Here is a 24531-nt window from a genome sequence, read left to right as displayed (position 1 = left end):
TTACAGCAATAAAACCAATCATTTTAATGGAAGACATTAAAAAACATGTAAGGCAATATAAACGATAAAATTATACTTAAGAAGGAATTGCTAGCAATTTCTAAAAAGCTTTAAAACATGAACAGACACTTTACAAAAGGTTTGAGGGAAGAGAATAAAATTTCCAAACTACAAGTATTGCATAAAGGTAACATTAACAATTATCTTATAAAACACAGCAACAGAGACAAAACTGATACTCAAGCTCCTTTGAAACTAAGCCTTCTGGGGGTCTTGGTTAAAATGTATGTTCAAAAACTATTTTAAACAAGGACTAAATACTTCGTATTTTAAATTTACAGGTCCCTGGCATAATCATAGCACTATACACATCTTCCAAACCACCAGAAAGTACAATTTCATTTAACCATGCGTAGTGTCGTCTTCTACAAAGTCTTTGGCCATTTCTGCTGTGATGACATCGATGTGACTAACCTGGTGAAACAAGAAGAAATACACAGTTATTAAAGTATCTTCTGCAGAATATGGAAGACTTATTACTGAAGGCTCTGGGACTCACAGGCTTAAAATTAATTACTAATTTCCTTTAACTTCTGTAGGTGTTTAAATTCTTTTTCAAGAGGGATAGAAGTTCCACATAAGACTGCAGTATAAACTAGAAGTCCATCACTGAAATAAGACTGATTCACCTTGAACCCTTGTTAAGTGTCAAATATAAATAAGGTTCTCAGTATATGCCATAACTAAAATACGTATTTTTTACCTTGTTTCTGAATTTTACACCATAAAATTTGTCAGCTGATTCAAGCAGTTCAGGTCTAAAAGTAGTTGTAATAAACTGAGCATGTTCAGCTAGTTCCATAATCATATCTAAAACAAGAACACAAAAATTCTTTATTAATGTAATCTTTTCAGTAAAGATGAGTCAGGCAAAGAGTTTACTATTCCTTATTCAAAACAAGGTTTTGGTTAATAAAAAAACCCGAAGAAGCCCCCAAACCAACCAACCGCAGCAAAAAATTTCAAGATCAGAAATATATCCAGGATTTTTAGTATTATCATTAATTACAGTATCAAGGATAACAAATCCAGCCACTCAGCAAAAGCACTGCAGTATTAAAATTCCACAATGAAAACCGGAGTAAACACTTTTTCAGCAATGCACTGAGCTAGAAGTTTGGTTTTAAATTCCAACTACACTTCAGAACAGGACATCACACCAAAGAGCAGTAAGGAGACCCTTCAGACACAGCAGAAGACAGAGGTTCTACCTAGAGCCACGTTCATGAAAACTTCAGAAGACACAAAGCTGAGTTCTAACATACATGCTGGGATATTAAAATTCTGCCTTTATGATTACAGGCTTTTAGCTAAACATCAGTGATGACAAGACAGACTACCACCTTCAGCCACAATGAAGATGAAAAAAGGCAGTTACCTGAAACAGCTTTTCTGTGCTGAGCATCCAAGGCTTGATCGATTTCATCAAACAAGTAAAATGGAGCTGGATCACATTTCTGGATAGCAAATATCAGGGCTAAGGCTACTAAGGATTTCTGTCCACCTGAAAGCTGCTGCATTTCTCTCATTTCACCCTGTTTCCCTGTGAATGATACCTAAAGAAAACAGCAAGATGACTTCAAAAGTATTAAGCATCCCTTGCTATTACAGTCAATAAATACCAATTAAACGTTGCCTTTTAAACATGTAAAGGCAACATCTGGCAACTCCAGAAACATCTGGAGTACCAAAGCTCAAATATTTTTCTTTACCCTTATGCCAACTCCAGTGAACTGGTCTACAGATGGAACGCTGCTCTGAGATCCAGATCCCCTTTCACTCTCAGTGCTGCCTTCACCTTCATCCTGGGACTGACTGCCCTCCACATCTCCTTTCTTCATCACTAGTGTGGCCTTGCCACCAGGGACTAACTTCTGGAACACTTCACTGAAATTTTTCGACACCTGAAAAGGAGACAGTCAATACACCAGCTCATTTTACAGAGTGAAACCAAATCCAGACAACAGATGGTTTTACATGATCACACTAAGTTTCTGCTTCAAGCAAGAGTTCCACACTCATTCTTTAGGAGTGAAAGCAATTATACAGAGCTTAGCTTAAAAACATCTAAGCCAACTGTTCCTGTAGTGCAAGAATAGTCACATTTTTTTTCAAGAAAATGGTAGGATTAAAAGATAAAAGAGCAGCAAAAGCAAGTATGATTTGTGTCATTAAACTTCAGATGAGATACCAGTAAAGCAAATGGCCTTTTAAGAGTAGACTTCATATATTTTGTAGCTAAGATCTTAATATTAGCAATTACTTTAATTAAAAATGGAGAATTTATTTGGTGTATTTCATTCACAAGACATTCCCCAGAAAGATTTGTACAAGAGATTCACCAGAACAGGAGTACTTGGTGATCTAACACAAAGTTAGATTTGCAATACAACCCAGATAAGCATCTATTTAAAATGCTAGCTTGTTTCTTTTTCGATATTTAAAAACAAACTTCAAGTTAGATGATATGGTCTTCTATTATTCTAGACCAGATATAGTTAATATCCCTTTCTTCCCATAGAACTGCTACATAATGGGACAACTTAATTTCAGCAGCACTGTCTTTACAGTTATACTGTTTTGTTACCTGTTTGAAAGTCAGCTGAATAGCCTCGTATTTCCTGAGCTCAAGGACATTCATCAGCTCCATGATGGATTTGTAGCCCCTGTCCAGTTCCTCTTGTCTTTTTATCAATTTTTCTTTCTGCTCCGAGAAATTCACAAACTGATCTAAAGCTTTTTTATTAACATGACTGTATTTCTTCAGTTCTGTGTTGCATTGCTCCAGTTTGCGGAATAACTGTAAGTGGCAAATAATAATGTGTTAAAGTAACCTGCAATTCTAGCCACATGACACTCAAGATGTATGTGACGCCAATAATTCAGGCCATAAAAGATGAAACCAGGCACAGGTCTTACCTGCTTTAAACTTAAAGTCTGATATTTTTCAAAAGCCTCCTGTGGAAGTGAACCCAACTCTCGGATTTTCTTCATGCATTCCTCTTTCTTCTTGAGGAGCATCCCTTGCCTGTTAGTCATTTTTTCAAGTTCTTTTGTGTCATGGTTAATGGCATCCATGTGCTCCTTTTCCATGTTCTTCCAGCGTTCCATGCTCTTTTGAAGCTCCTTAATTCCTGCTTCCGTTTTGTCAATAGAATTATCCAGATCTGAGATATTGGGTGAGAGCACAAAAGCCAAAGTGGTAAGTGTTACATGGCTACACAAAATCAGCAATTATCCACTCACGTACTTATGAAATAAAAAGATAATCTAAATAAAAATAATCTATTATGGTGTAAGTAAGTTAAAATTAAGACAAGATGAAAATCTCTCTTTCCTTTCCCCCCCATAATTATATGGTTTTAAAAATAAAAGAAAACTAACAAACTTATAAGCTCTTTCCTACTTGACAGCAACTCAAGTTTTAGATAGGTTAGAAAACATCCAAGAGCTGCATGACATTCAAGACTACAAAAGGTCAGGTTTGTATGAAGGTTGCTTCAAAAGTACTATATCCTACAGACAGGAAGTCTTAATGACCAACACATGCCTATTGGTACTACAGGGTGCAATTGTGGACACTTTATTTTATGTACCAAAAGCACAAAATCTTGTTCTACCCGTCTTTTGGAGTTCAGTTTCAAAAACATGACACACTGTGTAACTACTACAGCTTATTTGAAAATAATTATTACTTCTCATATTATGGTGTCTATTTCTAAACCAAATGCAGTACACAAAAACTTTTAAAGTCTTGAAGAATTTTCTTAAGATGCTACCAACCATCTGACCGTGCCAGCGTATCTTTCACTCGTTTGTTGATAGCCTCAAGTTCTGATGTTGTGGCAGTCAGGACTGTGCCACCTTCTGTCTCTCGAAGCTCATTCAATTCCTACAGGATAAAGCAAATGCCAAAAAGCTTCAGCACGAAGGGAACACAAGCATAAGCCAGACAAGTAAGTTATCTTCTGCTACTCTACATATAACTGTAGAAAGTATTTAGTAATGTTTTAGAGAACAGACTGTCCTGTTTATACACAGTCTATTCTGTGTAGGATTTCTGTTAAAAATTCACATGCCTAAAACACTGTGCTGAGATCTAAGTAGAACACTTAATTCAGCTTGTATACAGAGAAACAAAACCCACTGTAGATAATGCAGGGTAATGAATGAGTATTCTTTAAATTATTGGTATGTTAAAGCCCTGAAAATAAACAGAAAACATCCTGGAAAAGTACATTTAAGAAAATCCTTACCTGTTCCACTTGGTCTAAGCGTTTTCTCAAATTCTCATTGAGGTATGTTTCGACTCTTGTGATAATACCTTCTAGTTTAATTCTCTCATTTAAAAGCTGCCTGTTTTCCTGTAAAAATGAAAAAGAATGAAAATTAAAAAAATAAAAATTGCTTTAACTGAGTCCTAAACAACTATTTTTTTCCCTATGAAACAAATGAAGAAACACTCAACTCTGGGTATTAAAAGAGCACATCATTCTTTGGACTGTTGCTCTAATTTTAATGTGTAGAGAACCAATTGATAAATAGTTTTGCAGCTATCTCGTGTAAAAGTCAACCATAGAAATCACTAAATTTCTTAAACTGTATTAGCATCTGAATTAAATTAAATTAATTTAAATTAAATTAAATCCAGAACTTTAGTGACCATATTTAAGAATTAGTATTTTTTCAACAAGGTTGTTGAAAATCTCATCTAACACATGCTTCAAGGCATTACTTTATTTTTCCCGCCACTGTGCATCACTCCTTTCAGATGATATCTAGTTGTATTTATTGTTGTAAAGTCCAAGAACAGGATCAAAGAAACTGTGATTATTCCAACACAAACAGCCGTAATTCTCACACTATACAGCCAATAAAATTCACTCAGCAAAATTCACCCAGCATTTGAGAAAAACCATGCAAATACACTTTGCAGATGAGGAAACTCCAGACATGCCAGAAACACTAATTGCACTATTTTCATTAGTGACTTTTCATACAAAAGGACAAAAATAAGTTCACTGGGAAGAAAGATACCACATTTAATGGCAAGACATTTTGATTTCCTCACTTGCTGTAGTTGTCGAATTTCATCATTCAGAGCATCCACACGTTTCTGATCTTCCAGACTGAGCTGAGACAACAAATCAGTCCCCAGTTCTGCTTTTAATGATTCTCTGGTCGACTCCATAGCATGTAAACTTGCCTCCAAGCTCTGCAAACTGCGTTGCTATTGAACAGACAAACAGAATCATTCCTCAAAGTGATCTGCAGATTTATCTGAATTTCACTTTTATGTTTACATAAACATATTTTTGTGACACATTTCTACTCATCTCTACATATTTCATACTATGATGTTAACCAGAAAGGAATGCAAGTGTGAGATAAATTAAACAACTTAAAAGTCTACTAACAGCTTTTATATCCCCATACAATACCTTAGGCATAAAAGTCTTTTCAGACTGCTGCCTTTTCTCCTTCAACATTTTCATTTCTGACAAAATACTGTCTCGAGAAGCTTTGAACTTTCTCTGTTGTGTTTCAATTTGCTGCATTTGGTTCATCAGCTGGTCAATCTCATTATTAATCCATACTGTGGGCTAAGGAAAACTGTCCTTGTTTAAAAAGCATTTTATACCTACCTAGTACCTTCAATAATTTTTTTTTGTTTGACATATTTAGGTGCCATCAAAATAATTAAAAAAAAATCACCACAAAATCAAAATATTCAGTTTTACAGGAAAAATCGACCACCATCAAACATGAACACAAAAGACAACCGAAGGAAGCTTAACTTAGTGGTTAACTTTAACAATATGGCACTCAGAAGACTACAAGGATACATTTGAACTTTTAAGGGAAATGAAGACCAAGCAAAAAATAGAAGATGCCTACACTTAAGAAGAAATATTAGAATGCAATTATACCTTACTCATTTCTGAGGCAAAAGTGTAATTTATTTTAAGTTTTATACAGTGGCTGAAGTAATGGTGCAGAGCTTGCAGAAAGTTCTACTTTAATTTATACTGAATCATCAATTGTCACACACAGTTTTGTTTTTTTCTGTTTTGCCATGATTTGTTTGTTTCAAAAATTCCTACAGTAACATAAAGAACCAGGTTTCACAAGGAACAGTCAAAACACATGCCATAACTAAGAGGTAACAGTAACAAAAGCTAGTCTCCTGGTTTTTATCTATTACTGTAATAACAAAAAAAAAGCTATGCTATAACAGAACAAAAGGAACAACAACAACAAAAAAAGCTATGCCATAGCAGAACCTTTCCCCAAGAACAACAAAAGGATATTTTCAATGTTTCTGCGTAAATTTTCATTGAGTTTTGCTTCGAGTTCACCAAGTTCTTCTTCTGCCTTTCTTACATCTTTTTGCAATTCAAGCCGAGACTTCCTTGTGTCGTAGTAACCTCCAGTCAGAGCCCCACGGTGGCTGACCTGATCACCTGAGCAGGTAACACAACCAGACTTACCAACTGTAGCTCTGTGCTCTCCATACTGTGCAAAACAGTTTCCTCAGTACAATTTTGCAGATTAACTAGAGCATTTCAATTAACCCACAGAAACATTACATCAGTATCAGGAATCACTTATGTTTGCAATAATTAGAGATGTTTATTTCTGTATTTCTGTATTCAATTAAAAATGTGCTTCCTCTCTCAAGACCAGCACAGGCTGCTACAATCTCCTTTATGCAGTAGCTAAATTTATTTTTGTTTGTTTTAATTAACTTACGAAGCCATGTAGCTTGACGAAAAACACCCAACTTATATTAAGGGGAAAAAGCAAATGCACTACCAGTTTAAAAAAAAAATTGAAAAAAAAAATCTCAGATCTTTTATGGGAGAGAAAACAAGAATAATCAGCAACATCTGTGGCCGGTAATGTTGCTCCTGAAATAGTAATAATTTCCTCCTCAGACATCCTTAGGAATTTTTTCAGATTTAGTTTAAGAGCCAAGAAGACAACAACAACATTGCAGGGTATCTGCTCTCCATGAATCAGCAATTAGAAAGAGATACAGAGCAGAGAACGTAACATATACATGTACATAAGGTAACATATACATGTGTCTAGTACACAGAAAAATCCACCTTGCACTTATCAATAATTAAAGATACACATTTTCACCCTAAACACTGGTTTAAATTTGTGGAAAACACCACAAATACTTCAGGAAAACAATCACTAAATTGGATTTTTTAAAAAATTGATAATAACCTTATCTGTTTTTTTAAGTATTGTACTTTTTTTAAGTTTTAATTGTTTTTTTTTTTAAGTATTGTACTTAACAAGTGCACCCTTATAAATCTCAGTCAAGTATACTATTACTTAAAATAATATTGTTTGGACAACATTAAAAGACCATGTTTAATTAGTCTCATACACAAGGGTTCTCATTTTTGCAATGAATAACTTAAAATTGCAGTGTTTACCTTCCAGAGTAATACAATCCATAGTGAAAGCTCTGGCCAGCTGGGTAGACACTTCCATGCTACGGCAAATTAGAGTCTTTCCAAAAACATGTTTGAAAGCTTTGTCAAATCTTGGATTGTATCTCAGTTTACTGATCATAGGAATAGCATCCTGAAGCAACAGTGATTTTAATGAGAACATTATAATGGTACAAATTTGGCAAGTACATTGCAACTAATTCATACACCATTCAAGAAAGCTCTGGAAAAAAGAAACTAACATGAAGAGCAAAACTAGTATACATGCTGTTTGTATAATAAGAATTTCTAAAAGCCTAGCATATCCCAAATTTACTATTAACATTGACTTGACAATCAATAAACATATAAAATGAAGACTTCCAGAGTTGTTTATCATTATTTACATACAGGATTTCAAACCCTGAAATCAACCCACAGTAATATGAGTAATACTTCAGAATAAACATGGGTCAGTTGGTAGAAGGATGACACACTGACTGAACATTCCCAAGACAAACACATAAACAGTGCATGGAAATGAAGTGCAAAATTTTGCAATTTTAGCTTTTAAGGCTCAAGCCTAGCTGTTAAGTGAATCAAGAGCCTGCCAGGAATCTCATCCAAGTATTAAATTGCTGCTGAAACAAGCTGAGTAAGTATCACAAATGGGCAGCTTTTTTTTTTTTTTTAAGTTCTTTCTCTGTAGAGCAGCACCAAATAGTAACACAATTTTACTGGTAAAGCCCTCCCAAAATAAGCACTCCAGGAGTCTGATTGTTTCCTATTTATTTTTTCCTATGTTTATCTATGGAAGATAGAAAAAAAAACCGAAAAGATTTTTTTAAAGAATCTACTCTACCGTGATCATTGCTGGAAGAGGTTAATATTTACGCAATTAATTAATTGCTAAAATTTCAAATAAGGGCAGATACATTCTTGCAAAGTATTTCTGAACTATTTAAATGGCTGTCACTGAAGGTTTATTTATGAATTTTTAAATATAAAAACACAACCAATTTCCAGTAACTTTGAGAAACTGTCCATGGCTGTAACATGTACCACAGCTCTCAAGCTTCTGTCTAAAGCAGCATCACAGCCAAAAGAATTACAGTTCACAAACTCAAGCAATCATTTATTATTAGGTTACAATAAAATTCTACTTCATTTCAGAATCTATTTACTTGTAAGATGAAGCTAAACTGTAAGTAGCAAGTATCTGGTAGGAAAGTATTTATGTACAGCAGGGTTTTATCATGTATTTTATAAAGCATATAAAGTGGTTTTATAAAGCATACATTAAAAGTAGTATTTAATTGCAGGTATCAAACATCAAAGCAAGTGGTGGGCAATAAGCAATATACACAATTCACAATACAAGGCTTTGTAATTATGAAGTAGAACAATATCCAAAAGGAACTCAAACTCACATTAGTCTCAGGATAAGCAGTATCTCTAACATCCAGCTTGTTCAGTGGGAGGAAAGTAACTTCTCCAGGAAGGTTCATTTTGTTAAATTCCATTAGGATCTTTGTACTGACCTCATCAGAATCCACAATGTGATAAAACAACCTAATTAAGAAGCCAAACAAATAAGCAAAATTTTACTTTACTGGAAGCACTAACTCATTTGTATGGGAACAGTAAGCATGTGGGTACCATTAAATAACGTATCAATAAAAAGCTGCATTCCATTTTCTTTGAACCTGCTTAGAATAAGCAAGTGCATACACTCTATTCACTTCTTTTAAAATGGGATCAGCCAAGAATTTTAAATTCCCCCTTCCACTCACATTTGGAGCTCTTCACACTGAGATTCACATATATTTCGATTAAAGAAAAAAGGACAAGAGCTCAAGTTCAAAATAATAAAACTTGAGTAGCAACTGGCACCAACAACTACATCACAGCACTGCAGCTGCTTTAACTTAAGTAACACTTGATAAGCATGTAAATACCTGTTCCCTGCAGTAACTTCAACACAGGTGTAGAAAGCTGGTTCACATTCAAAGTTATTCATCACAATGCCATGATACCCATTTAGAACATGCTGGTTTATGCCTTTTCGACGGAAATGCTCCAAAACTTTGTTTATGCTGTCTATACCGTTCAAAATGGCCTGTTAAGATATAACTCATTATTGGACTGCAAGTAGCAGATGTAAAATATACATTTTTTCTTTTACCATTATAAAAATCAAAACCTTCTTTACCAAGTTCCTGCTAACAAATCTGCAACTCTAATGGAAGATACACAAATTTTTTTTTTTTTGCATAAAGATGTCAAAATAAATTTTAGAAATACTCCATTATCTACCTGGTCTCCTTTCCTCTCTTCAACTATCTTGAGCTTACAGAACTACTTTGCCAAAAGTTCTAGAGCTATATTTGAAAAATTCATATATTCAAATATAATTTGTCCATCTCAACTATAACATTAAGACCATAAAAGAAATTACCGTTCTTTCCGATACGAATATGACTTGTCCTTTAAGAATGAGGAAAAACTTCCACAAACAATTCTCAAATACAAAAGTATCTCACCTTCCCTGTTGCTGCTCTGAGAAGCTGCTGTTTCTTTTCTAAATCCTCCCGTTTTGCAGCCAGAGCTTGTTGTTCTGCATTCTCTTCTCTCCATAGATAACTACAGAGCAAAAATAATTACAAATCTTAAGTGTTAATAATTATGAATTAATCATCATCATCATCTCAAAGATTGTTAATCTAACAGGAAGGCACAGTGCAGTTCATACATGGCTATATTTAAAAAACATACCTACATGCCATGCTAACAACTACACAGTTGGGTTCCTTCACATTAAGTGAGACTCAGACATATTTCAATTAGTTACTAACTTTCTTTCGCTCTGTAGTTCATCCTTTTTATTTTTCACTTCATAGTATTTTCTATCCAGTTCTTCAACACGAGCCTTCACTTCATTAAGATCCTGGTCCAGTTTCTAACACGAAGAACAGAACAGAGTGAAACAACAGCTCTCTATGTTCAAAAACCTTGTATTCAGTACTGAGTTTCTACTTAAAATTCAGGAAGCATTTCTACAAATGTTTTTAATCAATTTACAACAAACCACAAAAGCACTAAGAAAAAATACATCCTTGTAAAGTAGCAGTAAAAAGGTGAATTCATCAAGCAGACTGCAAGGCAGCCACTGAGTTGCAACATGCATCCATGTATTACAGTGAAATTGCTCACTCAGTCACAATAAGAAACTGAATCAAAACCATTAACTATCAAACACATAACTATGTGTTATCATTTTCTTTTATAGCATCTGTGATAACCACACACGTACTCATCTTGCGTACCATACCATACCATACTGCTATTAGTGAAATCAACCCACATACACTTCTGAAAATGTAATCACTTATTTCCTATATAAAAATGGCAATATTCAATACAGTCAAGAACAAGCCAGATCTAAGTCAACCTCAAAAAACTAGGGCCAAACACTTAGGGGAAAGAAGGTCACCATATAGAGCTATAGATGCAGTGCTTAGGGGACTTTAGAGCTCGTCTGCAGATTATTTCAATAGTGCATTTTTAGATGACTGCAACAACCAGGAAGTCTCATCCTTTTTACCAACAGGTACTTAAGTGCTGAAAACTTACACTATACTGTTCCAGATTTTTCTCCTTGTTTGCCTCTGTGTCCTCTAAATCCTTGTGTATAGCTGCAATCTGCCGTTTCTTGTCATTGATGGCTTGATCTAAAGACTTCAGCTCTTTCTTTATCCACTTATCCCTTTCTTCTTTGGAAGTAAACTGGCTTCCTCGACCTTGTTTCGCATAAAGATCTGTTCTTTCCTGTGTTGCCTGTGCAAGCCTATTTTGAAAAGAGAAAGATACATTAAGAAATCTTGAATTTATTAAGAGAATTATTATAAGAATTTCCAAAGAGGGTCAAAACAGGCTAATTTAAGCACCAAATCAGTAATAATAAAAAAAATACCATAAATCATAAAATCACCCAGAAAACTTCACAATACAAAAAGCCAATATTAACATAAAAAAGTGGTCAAGCTTAAAAATTGAACTCTGTTCCAAAAATAAAGGAGGCTTTTCACAGACCATCTGTAAGTACATATAGCTACCCCATTCTCAGTCCACAAGTACATCTGATTTAACTGCAGATACATATAATATAGTACAGTAAGGAGTTTGGTTTCTTTTTTCTTCTTCTTCTGTGTGTGTGTGTTTTGGTTTGGGTTTGGGTTTTTTTCAGTGCTTTAACTCCCCATTGTAGAACTCAACATACCTAGCAATTCCCCTCTCTTCTTTTTCTTTTACACTGTTGAATTTCGGCTCAGTTTCTGCTAATTCTTTCTGCTTCTCCTCAATTTTCTCAAGAAGCTTTTGCCTCTCTTTTAATAGTCTTTTCTGAAAGTCAAACAAAACAGTATTTAAATTCAGGTAATGCAGGAACTGTATTATTGGATAAATTAGATAAATCTAAAAATCACTCTAACTGTAAGATCACAAGATGGCATTATTTATCTGATACTATGTTGTTTCGACACCTAACGTAATAGAACTCACAGTTCCAATCAGGACAGCAATGAAGCATGAAATGAAGCCTTCTCAAAGAAGCTCTATGCAAGCAAGTTGTCTGTAGTGGCCAAACAGCCAAGTTCAGCTTAGGGCTACAAGCAAAACCCTACTTCCCAATACTTGCAGCAATTAAGACAAAAAGAATTATAGGTGCTTGATTTTGCAATATGCAGGATGATAAATACATGATAGCAACATAGCAGTCTATGTTTACATCCCCTAGAAGCACACTACAGACATCACAAAAGACTAAGATACTTGTCCAGCAAACCTTAGAAAATAATCAAAGGCCACACAGTCTAAAACCAAACTTCAACGTACAAGTATACTACACCCTGGGCCAGTGATGTTTTAAGACTTCACTGTGACAGACATACCCTTTGTTCACTGTTGCCAGCTAATTCATCCTGTAGGTCTTTAGCCTTCAGCTCTAATTTAGTCCTCTGTTTAATCTGCTCCTGTCTTTCAGCACTAAGTTGTTCTTTTTCTTCTTTCATTGCAGAAATCTTTGTCTTCAGTTCTCGAACTTGTCGTTCTATTTCCTATGCAAATTTAAATATGTAGTATCTTAAAACACTGTGTACACGTTTCAGTATTGATAGTAAAACTTAAAAGATCATCATTATGTAGAACAAAAGACTGTGTGAAAAACTTCTCCCATTTCCAAACAGGATGAAAGCATAAAACAGACCTCAGCAGTTTAGAATCCCACCCCAAAAAAGCCTCACAAAGCAAAACACACTGGAGATATCTTGTTAAAAAGTATTTTTACCTCCATTTTATCTCTAGCATCTTGCTGAGCATCCCTCAGCTGCCTGGATTTCTCTCCACTTGTCTCTCGTTTGGCAGAAAGCTGTACGGAAATATCATCAATAGCTTAAGTAGCAAGAGTCTGTTTTAGTAGTGTTTCCAGAAAGAAAATACTTTGTTAAAAAATAAAATCAATGGCTCACATTATTTTTTGTATTAGCAGAGTTATTTTACCTCATCAAGCTTAGCTCGTGTTTCATTAAGCTCCTGATTATAAATTGTGTATTCTAATGCTCTCCTCATTTTATCCCACTTCTGATACTGAGCCAGCTCTTCTTTCTCCTCTTCTAGGGTATGCAGTCGCTCCTCAATGTATTTCAACAATTCATTGATCTTCTCTCGCTTGCCCTCTTTAGAGAAGATGACAAAGTTCAGTTAAACCCTGTAATGTATTCCCACACATTCAAAGCTACTGAATAACCTCCACTGGCTAAGTATATATCAACTGTTAATTAATGCAAAAAGGAAAACCCACGTCCAAAGTTACTCAAAACACATTAACAGTAGAACTGTTCTGTAAGACAACACAAGCATGTGCTCCCTGCGCTCACATATTTTAAATAATTACAGACTATACTACAGAACCCTTTAGTACCATAGCAGTAGGTATCCTTATTTTTGGATCACTACCAGCTGACAACACTTTGTTTTGAATGGTATCCCTAGCATATCCCTACTAGATTCCTAAAAATCACAAAAAATCACTTATTAATCTATTTAAAATTCAAAGAGGAAACATGAAATGCATTGTGTCACTTAAAATAGAACAGATAAAATCTCCCAAGCAATTATGCCTTTACTAAAAAAACCATAAACCTTTAGAGCTAATGGAATTACAGTAACATGAACCACTAATTTCTTAAAGTATTTATTTTTACCTGTTTCTTTCATTAGTGAAATACTCTCTTCTTTACGTTCATCATACACTCTGGTACCAGCTACTTCTCTCAGCAATTTCAGTCTTTGAGAGTCAGGAGCTGTGGCCATCTGGTTGATCTGAAAATTCAAGAATTAGGATTTCAATGGCCTTCTCTGGATGTATGGCTAAGCATAGCAGAACAAAGATTGCACTTCTTTTGCTGTGTCTCCTTGCCTAAGGTTTTGGCAGGTATATTAAGATACCAGTGTCTTCATAGTGTCCCATCCTGTGAGCCACTGCATGTGTCCTTTCTCTCCAGATATGGATGTCCTTAAAAGCTCTGGTAAGAGTGCTTAAGTCTTGAAGACCAGTTAATACAAACCAAGTGCTTCAAGTCCTTTCCTGCTGTGTGTTCACTTTTGGTGCTCCCACATATTTCCATTCATCTATTCACTGACCATATTTTTAGTCTCTCAAAATTCTCTACAATTACTTTACTGCCTCACGTTAAGGCCCAGAACTCTACGAATTTACACTAAAAGTCACAGGAATTAACTTTGCCCTGTATTCAAGGATATAGAAAAACATGATTGCTAAGATTACTATGAAAAAAACCCCTCCTAACTATCAAGAGTACCTTAAAATTTTTAAAAACTACGTGACTTGCTTAAGCAGTAGTATTTGCAAAAGCAGTACCTAGAACTGTTTCAAACTAAAATAGAGTTATATTTTTCTATACTTCTGTAATAATTGAACCAAGTTTGGTTTCCAGGAAACATGATACTCTTGCCAGGGATTTTTTCCACTTTGTGAAAAAGAATCTTACCTTTCCTTGTTTGACAATGTAGTAGGGATTACTGCGAGAAAATCCAGCGCTTTCAAGAAGATTCATTACATCATTTTTCCTGAAATGTTATTGTGAATTTATTAAAAGCACTTAAAAGTGACAAATGTAGTAATTCAGTAAGGTATCACAACTATACATCACGTTATAATCAATGTGTGCAATGTATGTTTTGTTTGAAGCAGCATCTTGATTTGATAATAGCCAATTCTAAAATGAAATGAGAGAATAAAAATGGAGAATATCTACAATACTATAGTACTGCAAAGAGATTAAGAAGCAAAGAGGAGGCAAACACAGGTAAAGACGTCATAAGGAAGTTTATGGAACAACCTGAAGTCTAGTAACTTCTAATTTAAAAAGCCCTAAAGTAAATTATACAATTATAAGATAATTAATGGATTACACTGTAAATTCAAAGCCTACTGTGCAAGGACTAATGTTCTTGATGTCAAATTACCAGTACTCAGTACAAGACAACTAAGCTACTACTGTTCGTGAAATTCCTAAGAATTAATTTATTTCAGGCTAAAGATGAAAGTGTCCTGTGAGACAGAAATACTACTAGTCTCAGTCAGCTATGGAAAAGAAGTACCTACGTCACCATTTTCTTGTCTAAGAAATACTGGTCCTTCTTGGCTCCAATGACTCTGCGGAGTGAGACTTCCTCTTTATCAATCTGAAGAAAACAAAACACAGTAAATGTAACTGCTTACACTAAGTATGTATAACTAACCCATAACTAACTACATACAACACTTATGGCACTTTTTACCAGAACTGACTCAAAAGCAGCTACCATGCTAAAGACTTCTACAATACCAAGACACTCAAGTCTGAAGTTACTGTCTATTTCTTACCGGTAACCTGTTGTCCGAATTGTCAAAGATGATTTCCACAAATGCTGAAATAACACGAGGACCTGTACCTTCCTACAAAAGATAATATTTTGGTTAGGTAATTCCCATCTTAGAAGGATTTTGAACTACCCTTTTCCCTGACAGTTCCACTTCAACTTTCCTTCCAAGGATTTGTGAGTGAAGAGCAGCTATGTAAGCTCCAGTACATGTATTTTTATTTCTGAACATCTCAGATACATATTCAGCAATGTTCATTATCAGTACAATGTAATACTTAGTACTGAGTTCCTTTTTGCCACAGGGAAACAAAAAAATGCTTAAGGATGCTTCCAAAAGGACTGGCTAAAATATCCACAGCCAAGCAACTTACCATTTCTGTAGTAACAGTCAAATGCATAAGCTTATACTTTAGTCTTCTAAAGCACCTTCACTTACATGCAACAAAGCCAGTCTCTGCTCTGGACGAAGATGACTAAATTCATCACTGAGGACAAACTGAATTGCTGTAATAAAACAGTAAAGAAACAGAAGATTTATTCTTTCCTAGGGGATGACAGGCATAATTTTTTTAACTCAAGAGAGATTGACTGTTGTATTGTACAGTCATGCTGCTGGTAATATCTTGCATAAAAAACCTTAATCTGCTGGATCTTTATGACTCAGCCAGCCAGTCTTCCAGTATACTAGAATTTCTCTGAAGTCTCATTGTCACCACCTTACTAGTTCACCACATAAACATTAACAGTGCTGCACAAGTAGGGATTCATGAGTTTTCCTCTACAAATACACAGCACATAGGTGAGGTTAAAAATATTAGTAAAATACTTAACACTTGGCAATTTATAATGGTGGCTGCAACCACAAAGTCCCCCCCCCCACAAAGTCCTGACTATCATCTTTGCTCCTCCACTGATGCTCTGACCCCACAAAATCCCTCTCACAATCATACTTTAAAAAGTTGTATAATCTGTGGCATACTGCTATGGAATTGGCTTAGAATTTAGCAATTCAGAATGCCCAAAGTAACTGCAAATATCACCATCAGCTTTCGTGGTTGGTGACCTTCAGAATCAGTTTCCTCCTGTAAAAATTTTTTTGCTTTTTAAAGATCTTATAAGGCCCTCAGGTATTAAACAAGTGCACTGTGATCTACCTTTCATTACTGGCAAGTAATAACCGATCTGCCACTCCTTGCTGAGGAGGAACATTTGGTAAACCAAATTCTGACAAAACCAAACGAAGAAACCTGGTATCATCTGTATCCCCCCAATGCTATTACATTAAGAAATTCATGCTTACCATAAAAAAAGTTGCTTTTTCCAGATCCATTTCTTCCCACTGAGAATTAAAACACAAATTAGAACCTTAGGTTGACGAGTTAACATTGCAACATACGCATAAACACACATATAAAAATTCAAGAACAGAGCCCAAATGTAATACAGCCAAACAAAATCTCAAGGAAATGAGGCAAATTTAGCAGGTGAATCACTTAATCATTGGCTGAGAAAAACAGCAGTCCTTTCTTCACTCAAACACACTACAATCACTTATGAACTTCAACACTATTCCACACCGAGAATAATGGTTAAATAACCCTATTTATTCACATTGTTTTAATACTGGTCTCCTGGAGGGATAAAATCAGTAGACCTAAATCCAATTCTTCTGATTCTAGCATCCATTTTTTATGTCTAACAAAAGTAAACCACTTGCCTGTACATTGAGGTAGACTGTGTTAAATGCAAATAGAGTCAGTACCTCTTAACACTCCACTTGCTAAATCAGCAATGTTATGTTTTAGTAAGACTGGACATAGTCTATTTAAAAAAACAAAGGTATAACAACACAGCAGTACACCAGATGTGTTACAGCAAGGCTCAATGTATTCAAGATCAGTGCCTACTGCAATAATTTTAATTCTGCTGCCCTTCCAGCAGCAACAAGCACACCAGGCTTTTCATCCCTTCCTGTCTATGTGCCCTCCAGACTCTATTCACCCTCAAAACTACTTGAGATTGCTACAAGGTCTTAAGAAAGGCAAAAAATAGTGAAGCCATTTTTTTTCCTTTGAAAAACACTAGCACCTGGATATAGCTTTAGCTCCTGCTGAAGTAACATTAATAGGACATGCTATCCAGGCCTCATGCATGTTTCTTCCAGTCTCAAGAATAAATTCTGGCTACTAAGTTTTCATGTTCAAAATTGACTGTTTTCTGTCAGGCCAGCAGTCTCAAAGTTGCTGCACAATCACTAAAATCAATGCAAACGAAAAGGCATCCATGGGCAAAAATAGAATGTTGGACAACAACATGTTGTTAGATTGGGTGTTATTTATGGAACTACACTTTGAAACTTACATTATACATTAATTCATTCCTCCCAAGCTGGAGGAAATAGGAGACTCTTCTCTGCAGCAGTTTATAGCAGTGTGCTCACTTTTCAAAAATGACCACACTTGCACACCAAAAAAACCCCAAACAATCCATACAAACTCTCGGCTGCCATTCCTGTGACACACTGTCACAGTAAAAATAAAAGCCTGCATTGCTTCTTCTACTTACGTTAATGCTCCAAGAGGAATACACCTTGTGACATGTTATAGACAACTTTAAAAAAGTTTCCAAACTAGAAAATACAGTCATCAAAATGTAGGCAGAATATTAAAACCTAGAAGGGACTTTAATGTGAACATCTGAATCAACAGTGCAACTCTTCTTTGTGTTAAAAGACAACATTAGAACTTACCAATGACATTGTGTTTTGAACTAAATGGGTCCACAATGGTTTGGTCCCTGTAGCTTCGAAAGCCCTGAATGATCACCTAATGAGAATAATGAGTTATTGTAACAAAGTTCTCTCTGTTCTTCAGCAGCTGTTGAACTACAAGATTTTAAAGAACATTTACTTACAGTAATGATAATATACTTGATTTCCCTCAGCACTCCCACACACACTTTAACCTTCTAGCTCAATATCAGCAACTTGCATCATAAAACTTGCCCCTCACCTAAGCATCAAATTATGGGCAGATTTTTTTTCCCCCACATCCCAAGCAATGCTGCTACTTACCTACTTCAAAGCACAGTGTGCAGGAGAGTTCTGAGAATCTTTTTGTAACTAGCTACACACAAAAAAAGATCTATTGGCATTTAAAAAAATCACATACTGAAATAAAACCTCAACAGAACAAACACCTATTCTATTCTAGTAAGCCAGGTTTAGATTTAATTTTTATAATGCAATAAACATACAGTCTAAGAATTCCACTTGGGAATTCTTCAAGTAGAGGAACTGCAGACTGCAAAAACTGTAACAGATTTATTTTACTGTGCAACTTAATGGGAAAAGGTAAAAAAGCAAGTTATCTTGGGTCTAGTGAACTACCTTCCTAAATAGACAAATACAAACCTACACTGTTAACTTCAGGAGCCACACAGCAGCCAGTCATCTAGAACCAGCATTTAAACTTCGATATCATTGGTGAGGTTTGCCAGACCAAGTAACATAAAAGGTACAGAATGACAACATCCAAATACTTCATTGGTTCTGCACAGCAGAATCCAACTTCCAGCATGCATATCCCAGCATTAAGCAGACTTTTCCAAACATTAAAGCTGTGCTGGAAGAATATACAGTGGTTTTGCTTTGCTGACTAAGAAATACAGCAGCCACCTGAAAAGTTTTGATGTTTGCAGATCTTTCAGCAAGAATGCTTAGGAAAGTACTAAAGCTGACATTTAATCATTATGCCCTTCACTCAGCTCTTCCTCAGCAGAAGAAATAATGTTAAAATAATGCCAATGTTTCACCTTGATGGCTATCATAAACTAACAATTATTTGTTAAGAAGACATCTAAACATCTTAAGATTTCTCATTATTACTGCTACAGCCTTAATGTGAAAATATTTAGACTTTGTTTTGTGAGATCTATAGTCCAATCACCATTTTCTACTTTTCTAAACATGTCACCCCTTCTCTCACATCTTCCAGAAGATTAGCACAGTACTTAGTATTGACAAGCACATGTAGAGCTGCAGCTTTTTGAAGTTTTGCAGAACTACTACTTGAAAATATTAAACCAAGCCTTTTCCCCCTATAACAAAAGCCTGTATTAACTATACACCTGAGAAACTCAAGAAACAAGTACTTTGAGAACGACATTCATATTCTGCAATATTCTACTAACACACTACATAAACAATGAGGGGGAAACCCTGTCCATAATATTTACTAGACGAAAGACTGGCAGAACAAAGTGCGCCGATTTATTAATGTCAAGTTCAATCTTAATGTGACAGCCCATTATCAAGGATTATTACAGAAAACAATTCTCACCACCTGCTTATACTAATAAAATAAAACTGTCTCACTAATATTGAATGAAAATGCCATGCCAGTCAGCAAATCAAACACTCAAGTTTATAAAAATTAAAATGAAATAAAACTTAAAAGGCATTAACTAAATTTTAGTCAAAAATCAGGTATTCTCTTTCCAGGCACTATATTCTTCTTTGTCAAATTATTTCATTAACAGAATGTGAAGCTAAAAATAAGGAGAGCGTGAAAATTACTAATCCTTAACCATTAAGGATCAGATCTAAGCAACAGCAGATACTCTGAAAAAGGTAGAGTCTTTCCCTTCCTCCAATATTCATTAAGTACCTGGACTGTATTCAGATTTAAATCCAAAGCAACTGAATTGGAAGCAATTAAGGGTTTCAGAATGTAAGAGACCAAACTACAGAAAACAAGTTTAAAGAGAAGTGCTAAGTGAACACTACTCAGTCTCTGTGGTTGTCAACCCAGATCCCCACCTGCCCCAAGAAACAGACTGCCTCATCTACCAGATGGAGACTTTTGCAGTAATACAAAGTTCTGCCTCAGTACCAGTAGCTTTTAAGGGAAGAACTGGAACAGCAAATCTTACTCAGGGCTTGCCATTAACTCTGAACCACAACAATTACAATCCCCCATTCTGATTTTGACAAATAAATAAAAATAAAAACACCCAACATCTGGCAAACAATGCTGCTTCCCTATTTGCTATGGTTCAAAAAGAAAAGAAAAAAAATTAAAAGAATGGGCAATTTGGCCTCTAGTACCTTTAAAACTTACCTATAATATTCTAAAACCACAAAACACTGGAACAGTCCATCTACTTAATTTTCACAAGTACCTGAAAATCTCCATAAAAAGGTAAATACAACCAACACTTATTTCTTGGATAGTACTACAGAAGCACAAACTTTCACCACCCACATACTCGGGCACCTCAAGAGTATCATACAGGCAAACTCTGAACACCATTTTCCTCTACTCTCAAGTTTTTTCTAGGTAGGTTCTCACTTCATCCATTGTACTTATCCTGAAAGATAACTTCTTCATTGCCTTATGTAGCCTCAGACTGAGCTTTATAAAAATTCAATTAAACTCCAGAAATTATTTCTGGAAAGCTTTAAACGGGATAATGGTCTAACCAAATTCACCTGAATCCATTTTACTTTTATGTTCACGCCTTGCTATGCTGTCTTCTACAGCTCCTAAAACACCATTGGTTATTTAACACACAGGGTTTGGTGTTGGTTTTTGGTTTTTTTCAGATGAAACTCATTTTCCCAGTTCTGACTTACTCTGGACTTCTTATTCTATTTTCACTACTGTTTACTTTTGTTCAATCCGAATCTCGAGAAGTATTATTATTCAAAGACTTAAAAGCAATGCATGCATCTGTGATGATGAAGTGATTTACTAAACATCAAAAGGCATTTGAAAGCGCTGATGAAAACCTGATTGCTATACAGAACATGCACTTTCAAACATGATAAGTATTCTTAATAAAGTTACCCGCAGGGCATCAGAAAGACAGGTGAATTTTGAGTCTACTGAGAAATGAGAATCCTAGTAGGCTTTGTAGGAACATGCATAGGTAGGGGTACAAAAGCAGCCATAAAAATTAAACCATATTGTACGACAAACACACTATGCACAACGACTGCAGGGATACACCACAGACGCAACATTAATGATCATCTGAATCTTAAAATTCGTTTGGAAAGGTCCATAGAAACCCCTCCTTTTCAACAGAATGTCAATGAAAAGATTGTCAAATATTAAGTTTAATAAGTTCAGCGGTCCCATGCCCATAGGGCCTGAGGCATCACCCCATTACACACAGGAAGGGGGAAGGCACAGACAGAACCAGTTTGAATCGAAACCCCAATTCACATTTCCTCACTAAAACCACACGCAGAATTTAAAAATATGAGAACCCACAACTTTAACAACTAAAATATGCCGCCTGACAGCTAATGAGAGCCTCTTGTTTGCTGTATACGAGTACTACATCGGCACGACCCTCCCGGCCTGGGGTTGGCCGTCTCCTGAAGGCCGGGCCAGGAGGGCTGCCCCATCCAAAGATCCCCACACATCCCGCCAACAAGTCCCGGGGACCAGACAGCTTCGCCCTAACACCACTTTACACCTGCAATGAATGAAAACAACCCAGAGAGCCGAGGGAGGAAAGGCACTCGCCAGCCTACACGGTGGACTTGGCCGTGGCAGGGCTGGGGACGCTCCCGCCTCAGCAAAAGCCGTGGTTACCACCCCCCTTGCCTCCCCCGGGACAGCAGCAAACCAAGCAAAGGCCTTCGGACCCGCCATCACCCAGCGGGCCTCTTGCTGCGGGCCCAGACCCGCCTCTGCCTCTTGCCCGGGGGTTGAAGACCCCCCCAGAGCCGGGACGGGGCAGGGCAAAGCCATACTGACCCAGCCAGGCCCAGGCCTCACCACACAAGGCGGGTGGCTTGGACCCCGTCAGCTCACCTGCTTGATGTACATCTCTGCAGAGAGTGGCGGAGGCGTCTGCCCCAGTGCTTCCTGCCGTCGCTCAGCCCGCCCTCACGGTCTCTTCACGGCACGAAAACTCGTCCTTACACCCGTGTCTCCCCCCCCACCTCACCCTGCCGCTTCTGGTCCCCCTGACTTCGCAGCCCAACAATCCGCTCACCCCTCATGCAAACAAAATGGCGGCGGAGCCTCCCCCATCCCGACCCGGCGCAAACCATTCAGCACCCAGTGTAGGGGGAGGAGCGAAGAAGAGAATTCGCCGTTTCTCCACCTTAGAAGGAACAGCGCAAGGAAAAAACAGGGAATCCCTCACATTTCAGGATATATGGTGCCTGCAGTCCCTTTCTAGAGGTGCTTAGGGGCCGGGAAGGCCAGGAACGCTGCTTTCCTCCTCTGTAGGAGTCCCCCCTGCGAGTTGGGAAAAGTGGTTTCTCCCGACGAGGGGCGGGTAGGGCGCCAAAGGCAAGTGTGAGCCGGGACGGGGAAAGTGGCGGGGAGGGTGTGTCGCGCTCCGCCGCGCCTGCAGGGGGTGCTGCGGGTCCGGGGTGGGCGCCTCAGAGGGCCCAGGTCTGCTCCCGCCGCGGAAAGCCCGGGCGAAGCCAAGTGCGTACCCAGGGTGCGGCGGGGAACAGCGATGGTGCGAAATATCCTCAAAAAAGCAGAAAAAAAAATCATCTTGAGTGCGCACCCACCTCTTATCTTCTATAGAGTCACTGCTCAGCTGCCCAACACGCAAAGTACTTAAAATGGAGACAGATAAACATTTATTTCCTTTTAAATCTCTTTAAGCTGCAGGGATTTCGGGTGGTTTTGTGTCAGCAGTAGGGGCACGATGTCTCAGAAAAAACCTACAATTTTACGTTTGACCGTACTCCTTCGAAAATGCAGCTATACCCGGTATTTCTATACACCCGATAAAATTCCTGTAGTGATCTCTTAACACTAACAAAAATTTGATTTTAACGTCCAGAATTGCCCACTTCGTGCCCCCTATAGAATATAGATGAACTACATTCCTTGCTTAAAGGGAAAATCTCTCCAGTCCGAACCATTCTTAGTGCCATGCAATGAAATGGTTTTACTAAAGACCCGTCAGGAGGCTATTGTAAGGGATTTCACCTACGCCTTCCAAGATAAGGTTTATTGTTTCTTTAGAAAGCACAGTGCATAAAAAACTAAAGGGTTTAGTGATTGCTCCACAAACAAATTCAGAACGAACTATTCCTCCCTGATTGTTCTGCATTTCCTTTTAAATAGCTCAGTTCAGTGGCACCTGAGGGCAAAAAAGAATTGCATTTTCAAAATCTCATTTATTTTAGGATTTCGTTGGATTATAAAATCCTGAAATGAATCTTACAACATCTTTGGTTTGTGTAATGGCATTTACTTTTCCATTGAAGAGGTGAATCACAGATGCCAGTACTTTGGGTCTCAGCTGCCTGGATCATCCCTGGGAACTCACTGACTAGGGGGAAAAAGAGAATTTAGAAAAGGAAGTTGAATAGGCACGTGTCCTCACAATACACTTAAATGATCCTACACCTGGTTAAAAGACCTCTTTGCAACAATTTCTAAGTTAATATTTGCATTTAAATAAATAGCACAGATTTACACATTCTATAGAAATCTATCATTTTCCAGGTGGGTGAAATCTGTTTCGCAGCACTTGAGACTCCACTGGCAGGGCAGAGCAGGCAGTGCAGTCTGAGCACTGCTGTAACACCTCAGCCAGACACCTCACCTCCTTCTGCTCCTGCCAAAGACCACAACCCTGTGCTACTGATCTCAGACCTTCAGAACTGGCATCTCAGGGTAGTAATAGGCATAGAAATGTTTCCAAAATGAGATATTTTAAAATAAATTCCTCTTTCTCCTCTGCTTTTAGAGGTAGAGGATGATTTGAGTCAATTTTTTTTAGCTTTCCTTTGAAGTTCAGAAACTTATTTTCATTTGATCCTAAACTCCCAAAGCAAGGATTTAATCTTCATCCCCTAAAGAAAATGTTCAGAGTCATCAGGGTGGTGATCACCTGAGGCAAATCTTGCCTCTTCTCTTGCCTGCAGCACTGACATTATTCAACCTGAACCCACAAAGTCCTTCTGAAAACCTTTCCTCCTTGAGTCAAACCTCCGAGAGACAAGATCCCCCAACCTTCTGGTCCATGTCTGGTGCCCCAGGCTACTCTCTGGTGTCAAGGTGTACCAAGAAGTGCTTTGCAGGCACAA

At 37.1% G+C, this 24531-nt stretch overlaps 1 protein-coding gene across 2 annotated transcripts; it reads right to left on the bottom strand.

Moving 5' to 3' along the window:
* Positions 1–22484, bottom strand: SMC3 (structural maintenance of chromosomes 3). Of its 2 annotated transcripts, XM_008490150.2 has the most exons (29): positions 22283–22484; positions 18205–18280; positions 16756–16794; positions 15892–15959; positions 15457–15528; positions 15196–15275; positions 14579–14657; positions 13772–13889; positions 13068–13243; positions 12856–12936; positions 12461–12625; positions 11791–11912; positions 11145–11358; positions 10367–10470; positions 10055–10154; positions 9470–9630; positions 8942–9083; positions 7515–7665; positions 6372–6524; positions 5502–5653; positions 5132–5290; positions 4317–4424; positions 3844–3952; positions 2980–3227; positions 2648–2860; positions 1773–1964; positions 1439–1616; positions 764–870; positions 1–474 (listed from the first exon to the last, which is right to left on the bottom strand). In XM_008490150.2, the coding sequence occupies exons 1-29, from the start codon at positions 22295–22297 to the stop codon at positions 403–405; spliced, it is 3654 nt and encodes a 1217-aa protein (XP_008488372.1). In that variant the 5' UTR covers positions 22298–22484; the 3' UTR covers positions 1–402. The 2 variants fall into 2 exon arrangements, with proteins under 2 accessions (XP_008488372.1, XP_030309240.1); XM_030453380.1 differs by lacking the exons at positions 15457–15528; positions 15892–15959; positions 16756–16794; positions 18205–18280; positions 22283–22484 and having other exon boundaries at positions 15192–15249.
* Between the last annotated feature and the right edge of the window lie 2047 nt (positions 22485–24531).

Source organism: Calypte anna, chromosome 6, assembly GCF_003957555.1.
Source record: "Calypte anna isolate BGI_N300 chromosome 6, bCalAnn1_v1.p, whole genome shotgun sequence".
Lineage (NCBI taxonomy): Eukaryota > Metazoa > Chordata > Aves > Apodiformes > Trochilidae > Calypte > Calypte anna.
This window is presented reverse-complemented; position numbering and strand designations above follow the sequence as displayed.

Coding starts and splice junctions, on each gene's coding strand:
- SMC3 (XM_008490150.2), bottom strand. Junction 7,666..8,941: donor CTGCTTATCCTGAGACTAAT/GTGAGTTTGAGT, acceptor CTGTTGCTTCAG/GATGCTATTCCTATGATCAG. Junction 5,291..5,501: donor AAAAGACTTTTATGCCTAAG/GTATTGTATGGG, acceptor TCTGTTCAATAG/CAACGCAGTTTGCAGAGCTT.